The following is an 11422-nucleotide window of genomic DNA, read 5'->3' as shown; positions in this document are numbered from 1 at the left end:
GTCTGTGGATCGTATTTAAAGTGTTGAGACCAGACACCAGAGTAGAGGATTAAGACCTGTGATAGAGGAGAGGAGGAGGCCGAGGACTGAAGGCTGGCACCCCCAGCAGTAAGAAACTGGGGAAAGGGCGGGCATGATCAGCCAGTCACATTGTGCAACACGGCACTAGTCGTCGGGGGCTTGCGGAGGACAGTGTCCGCAGAATGGTGCAGCACAACTCCACCAAAATGAGAGTAAGAGAAAATGGGAGACGAGCTGGAGATGTCCAGTACAGAGACCTCGCTGGGGAATTTTGCCTGCGAAGACAGTGAGGATACGGAGCACAGCTGGCGGGAGAAGGTGGGCCGAGGTTTTCTTAAGAGGAGGCGAGTAACAGCGTGGCCTCTCTCCTGGTAAGTATGACCCGGCAGCAAAAAAACAAATAAATACAGACTTAGGAGAGTTTGAGTATTGAGATTCAATTTACTATGATATAAAATTGTTTTGTCTTTAACTTGAAATATATCAAATTGGTAGTTTTTTCCTAAGCTTCTACTAAATTCCATTATATGTTTACTTCTTTACAGGATACCTTATAAATGTTTGGAGAAAGCAGATGATCTTTTTTTTCTTTTTCTTTTTTTTTTTTTTTTTTTACTTTAGCCAGTGCAATAACTAGGTAGTAAGTTATTACTGTTTCCTATGTACAGTGTAGTAACCATGAAGGAATTTGGGGTGATTTTTATGTGTACATGGCTGATCTTTTTTTCCTTAGGTATTTGGTCATGGAATTAATGGATGCTAACTTATGTCAGGTTATTCATATGGAGCTGGACCATGAAAGAATGTCCTACCTTCTCTACCAGATGCTCTGTGGTATTAAACATCTGCACTCAGCTGGCATCATTCACAGAGTGAGTAGTGATGCCGGGTCAGGTTTGGTTTTAAAATCACAATCATTTTGTTACCATGATTCTCCAGGTAAAAAAGAACTTATATTAAAAAAAATTTTTTTTTTAATGTTTGTTTATTTTTGAGAGAGAGAGTCAGAGAGAGAGACAGAGCACAAGCATAGGAGGGGCAGAGAGATAGAGACACACACAGAATCTGAAGCAGGCTCCAGGATCTGAGCTGTTTGTCAGCACAGGGCCCGACGCGGGGCTCGAACTCACGAACTGTGAGATCATGACCTGAGCCGAAGTCAGACACTTAACCGGCTGAGCCACCCACGTGCCCCAATTTTTTCAAAAAGTTGTCAGTGTTGAGAATCCAAAGAAACCATGGGATCATGTTGAGTTTCCAGATACTGTTGAGAGGAGAAGACATTTTCGTGAAGTGCCTGGTTTGCCAAGCCCGCCTGGGCCGCCCTGGATGCGGGCTTGAGCTGCTCCATTTGATGCTGCAATAGAAAAAACTTTCTTAACGCTTGATTTTGAAGTAACTTAAAAATTACAAGTGCAGGACAGAGAACTCCCAAATTGTCCCACGCTATTTACCCAGACTCCTCTATTTTTAATATATTCACCATATTTGAAATTGCATTTTTAATGCGCCAGAAAATTAGGTGTGGGGTTAGGAAAGGTTAGAGGCTAAGTAGTAAATGATACCATTGCTTGAGAAACCTTACATAAATTATGGGCCAAATATCCATTTCTTATGTCGTAAAATGCTGCCACTCAGGCATCCCAGCCCCACTGTTGGGAACTTTGGGATGGTCTTGGCTGGGCCTCTTGACTGGGCTCTCCTGGGATTTTAATGACAGCTGCCTGTACTATCAGGGGATAACATTTAAAAACCAGGGAGATGGGGTGCCTGGGTGGCCGCTTGGTGGACTTCAGCTCAGGTCATGATCTCATGGTTTGTGAGTTCGAGTCCCGCATCAGGCCCTGTGCTGACAGACAGCTCAGATCCTGGAGCCTGCTTCAGACTCTGTCTCCCTTCCTCTCTGCCCCTCCCATGCTAATGCTCTGTCTCTCCAAAATAAATAAATGTTAAAACAACAACAACAGTGAGATACAGTGTAATTCTCTAAACTGGTTTTAGGAGTTCTTGGTTATTTTTTGCCTTGTAGCACTGTGTAAGTAGAACATCATAATGGAATTTTCTTCAACAACTAAAATGTTGAGTGAGACTACAGGCAGAGATAATTTAATTTTGTTGGAAACGTTCTTAGCATTCCCGAAACTATTACTATACTCATTTTGTTGACTGTCTTTAGATATTCGATTCCAACATCAAGAAGTTGCGGTGTTTCTCTGAACAGTTCCTCTGAATGAAAATCTGTGTAGAGAGAAAGATAGTGAGATGGAAACAATGAAGCCTATTCACACAGAAAAGAACAGAGAGATTTTCAATGGTGCAGAGTAGATCAGGTGCCAGGAAATGTGGCCACAGCGGCACAGCCCACCCACCCAGAGAGGACCAAGCTGGCCTTGCCCCTTGTCCTGAGCCTCAGGTCTGTGGTCCCCAAAGCCAGCATGCCCCGCAGTGCACCTGTCCTCCGCGGGCCTGTCTGGTCGTCCCACACTGAGAAGTCCTGACTGAGTGCTGTTTCTTAAAATACGGCCTTTGCTGCCACCAAGTGTTCAGTTAAAATAATACAATTTTGATTTTAAAATAGTGTTACTCCTCCTTTTTTAAGTTTTTGTTTAAATGCCAGTTCGTTGACATAGTGTAATACGAGTTTCGGGTGTACAGTGTAGTGAGTCAGCACTTCTGTACGTCGCCTGGGGCCCGTGACATGTGCCCTCCTAAATCCCAAACACTATTTCACCTGTGTCCCCACTCCCCTCCGCCCTGGGACCATCAGTTTGTTCTTTAGAGTTCAGAGTCTGTTTCTTGGTTTGCCTCTCTCTCTTTTTATTTTTTTTCCCTTTGCTTGTTTTTTTGTTTGTTTTTGTTTCTTAAATTACACATATAAGTGAAATCATACTGCGTTTGTCTGTCTTTGACTACCTTCTTTGACTTAGCATAATAAATAATACTAATTTTTTAATTAAAAATAAAGATTTTGCAACATACCATTCTATTTCTCTTCCTAAAACTTTCATAGGCCCTTATATAAATTAAGACACTCTCAAACACATTTTATGTTAAATTCACACTTTAGAATAAATTTCTGGCCTTCTTGTTACTAGGCCTCATTGTGTTCAGTCTTACCAGTTTTGTAAAGGGAAACGATTTGCCTCACTTGTTTCTCCCTTCCTGGACCAAGATTCTGGGGGAGCAATACCCTCCCATTCCTGGCGACCTTTTCAGGGCTGAGGCACACGCATGCCCATGTTTCAGAACGTCCTGTCCCTGAAGGTTGGTCGCATCCCTGCTGACCACAGTGTCAGAGAGAGTCCAAAGAGGTGTCTGTGTTGCCCGGCACAATGTTCAGAAACCTGCGACCACCTGGGCAAATGAGTCCATGGACCACTTCTCCACCGTGTCCATCACCTCACGGGCCTGGCCACTCCTGTCTCCTCTCTGTTCACACAGTTGTGTGCCTGCCAGGTTGCGTTTGCTTGTGTATGTCCATTGTGGGAAAGAGAGAGAAAGCAAAGAGTGAGAGACCCCCGCTGGGACCCCTCCAGGACCCAAGAGGTGAACTGAACAGACCTTTAGTGGATTAATGGTTGTCCATGAGCCTCTCCTGTCCTTTCTCCTGTCCACAGACCCGTACACAAGATACACACTTCCGGTCTGTCTTATCAACGTGTTTTCATACTGCACACAAAATTTAATTGTTTGAAAAATAAAACATCCACGGTCCTACCACTTTTTAGAATCACTTCTTTGAAATTTAAAAGAGGTAGGAGGTCCTGAGCTCTCCATTGCTGCCTAGAGGTGGCCAGTGATGGCAGCTAGGTGTGCTTCCTTCCTTAACTGTACAGCGACATTCTCTTCTTATTTATGCTGACACCAACATATCCACAGGACTTGTGTCCTTTTGAATTTATATTTTTCAGACAGGAGATCATCTTGTAGGTAATTGTTCTGCAACTTGCTGAGCAAGTCGGTTGATTTGTTCTTTATTTTAATTAAGGATTAATACAAATATTGATTTAAAGAAAGAGTCCCCGCCCCCTCCTCATTTCTCGCTCCCCCAAAGCAAACCCTGTTCTTTTAGCTGTCATGTTGGTGTTTCTCTCTGTACCTTGAAATAATAGTAGATCTCTGTCCATTGGCCTTTTTTTCAGTTGGGGACGTAAGGTACCGACGTAGCTCTGTTTTGCCCCATCAGACCCACCCCCTGCCACCTCTCCAGTCCCCTGCTCTCCCAGGTATTTAGTGTCGCCAGGTTTGGACCGGGATCCGTAGTGTTTGAATCATCCCGACCCCCTCCATGCTCTCTGCTGCACAGCCTCCTATTTACACCACGATCATATTTCTTTTCCTTTCAACATTTTGTCCCTGGTGTTAACAGCACTTGCTTTTTATTTGTTTGCATTTCAGTTTTTGTTGTTTTGTTTTTTAAGGAGGGGGTGGTTTTCTATGCTCTGCTCGCTAGGTTAATGCTAAGCCTTCTGCTGGGCGCCTGAGTTTTCTCTCAGTTCGCCGGGTGATGGGCTGTTGCATCGCCTGGGAGATCTTGCTCTTGGAGCCTCAGCGCTGCTCCCGGCTGGACGGGCCGCCCCCGGACCTGATGCAGAGGGATAGCCCTGGACCTGGCCCCAGCATTCTCCTGGCGGTCCCCTTCACCTTTTCCGGGTGTTGGACCCTCTGCTTTGGGACCCCTCGGATCACTCCCTTGTTTCAGTGGAACACATCCCCCAGTAGCTTCCCCAGAAGTGGTGCATGCGGGGTAAACTTTCTGAAACCTCTGATGCCTGGAACTCTACTCTGCCCTGCCGCATGAGTCATGGTTCAGTTGGACACAATTCTTCGTTATACATCAGTTGCCTCCAGGTTGTAAGTGCAGCACCCCGTTTGTTGTGTGGTGTGATTTGGCTTTTGAGCTTTCTGATACCATTCTTCTTCCATTCTACTTCTATTCCATTTCTAATACCATTCTTACTTCCTCTGCAAGCACCCTGTCGGGTTGTATCTCTGGAGTCTTCCAAAAATGTTCCTTTATCTGTTGCATTCTGAAATGTTATGATGATGTGCCTTGATGTGGAAATTTTTTAATTGTGGTGGTACTTGGTGCCCCTTCAGTCTGGAGTCTGTGCCATAGCGCTGTGACAAGTGGGGTGGGGCTGGGGCCTCACGAGGCGGGATGCAGGCTTCCGTCACAGAGCCCTGGCTTCAGGCTGCGCCCCTCACCCAGGCCCTCCCTGTGCCGCATACAAGCACATCTGTTGGATTTTGTCTGATGCCTGTGTCTGGAAACTTGATTTCAGTTTTTCTCGACTATGGGCCAGTAGGAGTGAAGAAGGAGCCCAGGCCTCTCCTGTGGGGGTGGGGGGGTCTGGGGGGCCTGGGAGGTCTACCTTTACCTTTACACGTCTTCCCGAAAGCTCCCTCGGTGTCCATCCCTGCTGCACCCTCCCTTCTGGAGTAGCTGTCATTCACTTCCTGAGTGGCTCCTGGCTGTGGTTGCCCCCTCGTCTTGCTTGGGCCCCACTCCCTGAGGTTGGAATGTTCTATACTCAGCCAGGTCATTTCCTGCCTCTCCACTGCGCTTTGTCCCCATAGAGCATGCGGGGTTTTTCACTGACAGCACTGGCGTGCCGGGATGGGCTTGGACCTGCAAGATGCGTACTGGGAGACGGCCTGTGAGGAGGAGCTGGGGAACAGGAGGCAGCATGGGTCTGACCCCCTGGAGGTGTTGAGGGCAGAGCCGCAGGACGGGTCTCAAAAAGCTTTGCCCACCCTGGAGTCCATGAGCCGCCTGCCCGGGAAGTCTGCTGTCTCCACAGCAGCTCCTGCCCCACACAGTCATGGTCAAGAGACACACAGGTCAGGAGAAGCTCCCAGTGCTCCCCATGGGCCTCTCTTCCTGAGGGGACCCTGAGGAGAGGTAGGGCACTGGGACAAACTATAGCTTCTGTCATTGCAGCTGCTCTCTGGGTCCCCACAGATGCTCGTTCTCTCCCATCTCCATCCTCTGTACCCTCAGCCACCACCTTGGCGGGTCACTGTGGCATGCCTGCATGTGACCCAAACCTTCAAATCTGAGGGGTCTGACTCTGGTGGCTCACGGTGGGCCACTGGGTTCATGGACCCTCCCGGCAGTTACCTCCCCAGCCTTGCAAGGGTTTGATGGAACAGAAACACTTGGCAGTTGGAGTGACCTCTGCATTGGTTCCTTGGCCTGCGAGGTAAGAAGTATCACAATGGGAAAGGCCAAGTGGAGACCTGAGACTGTGCCCTCAAGATGAGCCAAAAGCGTTATTGATCGGGGGCGGGGGGGAGGGGGACGGGAGGGATAGAGGAGGTTAGCACCACCACTGCAACTTAAGGAGGGCAGGGACAGTGGTCCCTGTCACATCTCAGCTTGACTCCCAGGTCCAGCCCCAAAAGAAATTAGGCGGTCCTAGAGAGTGTAGACCTCTGAGGCATAACCAGCTTGTGGTCCTGGTCACAGCTGCGATGTGTGACCTGGTGGAGTTGCTGGAACAGATTAAGAAGGCCCCAGGGATGGCAGGAAGTATTCTGTACAGATTGGGGGAGAGGATCATAACAGAGCTGGAAGAAGTCTGGACCAGCCTCCACTTATTACCCAGCGTCCCAAATCCCTCTAAGTGGGTCTTTGAGTTGCAGGGTCCACACAGACCTGTGTCCAGTTGTCTTCCAGATAACTGCTTAGCCTCCTTTCCCAAGGTTCAGTCACCCAGGTGAGTGGCTGTAGGTACCTGTGGGGAAGAACTGGGGAAATCAAGGCAGTGGACGCTTGTCCCCAAGTGCAGGGTCCTCCTTCCTGGGACACCTCTTTAGTCAGTGGGTTCTGATCTGAGAACTGACCAGGCCTGGTGGTGCTTTCTGGGGTGATGCCCTCGGCCTCCTGCCCCTCTGCCCTCACCCCTCTTTGGTCACAGATGCTTTGTGCACTCCTGTTGGCTGTCTCAGGGAAACTGTGCTCTGTTAGCCATCCCCACGCTCAGTGGGTCAAGCTCTAAGTTCAGGTGTCCTTCGTATTTTAACGTGTGTTTCTTATTTTCCTTGTTTGGGGTGGTTTTCAAGATTTTAAAGGACAGAACTGTCTTGACTCTGCTGCCTTGAAGCTCTAAGTCCAGTTGGTGTTGGAAAGCTGCCGCTGGTTCTGGGTGGAGGCTGATGAGAGAGCAGCGTGGAAGTGACCCCTCCCCCAGCGCCTGCGGGACCACTGCCCACACCATGCCTGATGTGCATCTTATTATCACATGGTTCCAGCAGATGGCAGTAAAGTGTGTTCCAACCAAATCAGCAGAGGACGAGAATTTTCTGACAGGTGGAAGTGGCTGGGGATGGGTCATGTTTTCTTTTTCTTTTTTTCAAATTTAAATTCAGATTAGTCAACATACATTGTGTCTTGGCTTCCGGAGTAGAACCCAGTGATTCATCTCTTATATGTGACACCCAGGGCTCATCCTGAAAAATGCCCTCCTTAATGCCCATCACCCATTTATTTAACCCATCCCCCCTTTCCAGCAACCCTCAGTTTGTTCTCTGCATTTAAGAGTCTCTTACAGTTTGTCTCCCTCTGTTTCTATTCTATTTTTCCTTCCCTTCTCCTATGTTCATCTGTTGAGTTTCTCAAATTCACATATGAATGAAATCATATAACTGTCTTTCTCGGCTTATGATAACGCCCTCTAGTTCCATACACATTGTTGCAAATGGCAAGATTTCATTCTTTTTCACCACCAAGTAGTATTCTGTTGTGCATATATACACTACATCATCTTTATCCGTTCAATAGTTGATGGACATTTGGACTCTTTCCATAATTTGGCTATTGCCGATAGCGCTGCTGTAAACATAGGGGTGCAGGTGCCCCTGCAAACCAGCATTTTGGCGTCCTTTGGATAAATACCTAGTAGTGCAATTTCTGGGATGTAGGGTAGTTCTAGTTTTAATTTTTTGAGGACCCTACACACTGTTTTCCAGAGTCGCTGTACCAGTTTGCATTCCCACCAGCAGTGCAAAAGTGTTCCCCTTTCTCCACATATTCACCAACATCAGTTGTGTCCTGAGCTGTTAATTTTAGCCCCTCTGACAGGCATGAGGTTGTACCTCAGTGTGGTTTTGATCTGCAGCTCCCTGACAATGAGTGATGCGGAGCATCTTTTCATGTGTGGGTCGGCCATCTGGATGTCCTCTTCGGAGAAGTATCTGTTCATGTCTTCTGCCCATTTCTTCACTGGATTGGTTTTCAGGTGTGGAGCTTGGCCATATTTTCTCACTCACTCTACAGTTCATTGAGCTGCCGGTGGCGCGGCTGCAGTAACACTTATCCCTGTGGCTGTCTTTATTTTTTATTTTTATTTTTATTGTATTTGTTTTAATTCCATCTTTCATGTCTATTTTATTTTTTTAAATGGTTTATTGTAAAATTGGTTTCCATACAACACCCAGTGCTCTTCCCCACAAGTGCCCTCCTCCATGACCACCACCTCCCTTCCCCCGCCCCCTTCCCCTTCAACCCTCAGTTCATTTTCAGTATTCAGTAGTCTCTCAGGTTTTGCGTCCCTCTCTCTCCCCAACTCTCTTGCCCTCTTCCCCTCCCTCTCGTCCTCCATTACGTTTCTCCTGTTTTCCTGTTAAACCTATGAGTGAAACATATGGTATCTATCCTTCTCCGCCTGACTTATTTCACTTAGCCTGACACCCTCGAGGTCCATCCACTTTCCTACAAATGGTCAGATGTCATTCTTTCTCATTGCCATGTAATACTCCATTGTGTGTATATACCACATCTTCTTGATCCACTCATCAGGTGATGGACATTTAGGCTCTTTCCATGATTTGGCTATTGTTGACAGTGCTGCTATGAACATTGGGGTACATGTGCTCCTATGCATCAGCACTTCTGTATCCCTTGGGTAAATCCCCAGCAGTGCTATTGCTGGGTCATAAGGGAGTTCTATCGATAGTTTTTTGAGGAACCTCCACACTGTTTTCCAGTGTGGCTGCACCAGTTTACATTCCCACCAACAGTGTCGGAGGGTGCCTGTCTCCCCACGCCCTCGCCAGCATCTATAGTCTCTTGATTTGTTCCTTGAGCCACTCTGACTGGCGTGAGGTGGTATTTCAGTCTGGTTTTGATTTGTATTTCCCTGATTATGAGTGATGTTGAGCATCGTTTCATGTGCTCATCTGGATGTCTATCTGGATGTCCTCTTTGGAGAAGTGTCTGTTTATGTCTTTTGCCCATTTCTTCACTAGGTTATTTGTTTTTTGGGTGTGGAGTTTGGTGAGTTCCTTGTAGATTTTGGATACTAGCCCTTTATCTGATATGTCATTTGCAACTATCTTTCCCATTTTGTCAGTGGCCTATTAGTTTTCTTGATTGTTTCCTTTGCAGTGCAGAAGCTTTTTATCTTGTTGAGGTCCCACTAGTTCATTTCTGCTTTTGAGTCCCTTGCCTTTGGGGATGTATCAAGTAGGAAGTTGCTGCGGTTGTTTCCTACTTCCTCCTCGAGGGTTTTGATGGTTTCCTGTCTCACATTCAGGCCCTTCAGCCATTGGCTGTCTTTAGACCAAAGGCCGGGGTAGATTGCAGGGGCTGCTGGGTGGCAAATTATAGACATCACAAAATTTTTGAAAATCAGCCTCCTAAAAAGAAAGCACCTATTGACATCCCCACCAAGAGTGTAAGGAAGGTTCTGTGCTGGCTTCTGCCACCAGCCCTGGATGTCATCATTCTTTTCCTCATTACCACAAGAGAGACCAAAAATAGCTCCTGTCGTTTGGAAATTTAAAAAAAATTTTTTTTTCACGAAGTTGGGCGTTATTGCATTTGTTAGCAATTTGTATTCTCGATTGCCACTTCTTGCCACAGTCTTTGGTTTTAAAAAAAGAAACTGGAGACAGATTGGTTTATGTTGCCCTAGCTGTATACCACCTCCTCACAGGGAAGAGTCGCTGGCATGCGTGAGGGGCTAACTCAGCCCCCGCAGAATTGTGGGTGCGGGTGGCAGTGCCCCCCTAGCTCTTCCCCACATCGGGACGCCTGGAGAAGGTGGTCATTCGGTGCTGGGAGCCAATGAGGGACCAGAGCATCTGCACGGGAACTGGTGGGAGTTTTCACTGCAGTTTTCAAACATTAGATACTTAAACCGAACCCAGGAAGTTTGAAGGAGAACACTTCAGAGTAATGGAACGTAATTTCAGCTGATGTAGTTTTTAAGCGGTTTCCTGCTTTTCCTGCTGTCATGTCGCAGCTGTCACTGTCGTGACACACCCTGCGTGTACTCACCTGTGACACGGCACTTGGAAAGCGTTAGTCAGGTGCTGGGCCTGAAACCTCACACCTGAAGCCCTCCCAGGTCCTCCTGTGTGGTGTGACTTGGGAAAAGAATGGATGGGCATCGTTTAGAAGGCACAGTTTCTAGGGTGAGTTTGCAGGCAGAAATTGGATTCCTGTGGCCTGAGCAAGGATCTGGAGTCGGGGGTGGGGAGTGGGGTCATCGTGAAGAAAGGTGGGGTTGTGGGGGGAGAAACTGCAGAACCGTGTTCGTGTGCTCACGGGATGGGGTGTAGGCGAGTGTGACGTGTGTGTTTGCCCAGCCAGCATTTTCTGAGCATCTGCTACATCAGCCTGGGTCCTGCGTCTCCTGTCACAGAACTGGCACTGGCAGGGGAAGATGAGGGTGCCTCACCGGTGGGGTGGGCTTTCTTTCCTGAGAGAAGAAAGTGATTGTGGACTTCTTTTTCTGAAGGAAGAAAATGCCATTTGAAGGCTGCAGAGTCCTAGAACTCTAGCCCCGTGCTGTGCAGGCATGGCAGCCACTAGCCTCAAAGTTGTCGAGTACTCGGAATGTGGCTGTTATTGTAAATACACAGTAGATGTCAAAGACAGCACCAAAAAAAGAATGTAAAATATGTCATTAGTCATTTGTATATGTTGCTTTCATTTTAAAATGGTAACACTTGGGGGGCGCCTGGGTGGCTCAGTTGGTTGAGCATCTGACTCTTGATTTCGGCTCAGATCATGATCTCAGTGTATGAGCTCCACATCGGGCTCCGTGCTGAGCATGGAGACTGCTTGAGATACCCTCTCCCTCTGTCCCTCTCCCCCGCTGACACGCTCTCTCTTTCCCTCTAAAATAAAACAAAACAAAACAAAAATAAAATAATATCATGGATATAGTGGGTTAAATAAGATAGAGTACTAAAATTCATTCTACCCGTTTGTATTCATTCTTCCTGAATTGGCTACTAGCAAGTGTAAGTTCCATATGTGGCTTGCATTATATTTCCATGGGCAGCGGGATGAGCAGGAGGAGGGATGGGTGGGCTCTGAGGAAGCTCTGAGGAGATTTTAAGCAAAAGGATGTCACGAAGCTTCCCACAACCGTCCAACTCCTTTAGG

General features: G+C 47.4%; 1 protein-coding gene across 5 annotated transcripts in view; it reads left to right on the top strand.

Annotated features, from left to right (window-relative positions):
* Window positions 1-11422, top strand: part of MAPK9 (mitogen-activated protein kinase 9) — a 40541-nt gene that overhangs the window by 15859 nt on the left and 13260 nt on the right. For 4 of the 5 annotated variants that reach the window (XM_029941669.1, XM_029941668.1, XM_029941671.1 and 1 more), the window contains exon 5: window positions 755-893. In XM_029941669.1, the coding sequence (XP_029797529.1) occupies window positions 755-893 (139 nt within the window). Of the gene's footprint in view, window positions 1-6; window positions 393-754; window positions 894-11422 lie in introns of those variants that run through there. The other variant, XM_029941672.1, reaches the window with a different exon arrangement.

Source organism: Suricata suricatta, chromosome 6 (assembly GCF_006229205.1).
Source record: "Suricata suricatta isolate VVHF042 chromosome 6, meerkat_22Aug2017_6uvM2_HiC, whole genome shotgun sequence".
Taxonomy (NCBI): Eukaryota; Metazoa; Chordata; class Mammalia; order Carnivora; family Herpestidae; genus Suricata; species Suricata suricatta.
The sequence above is the reverse complement of the archived record's forward strand: the minus strand, read 5'-3'. Positions and strand labels throughout refer to the sequence as shown.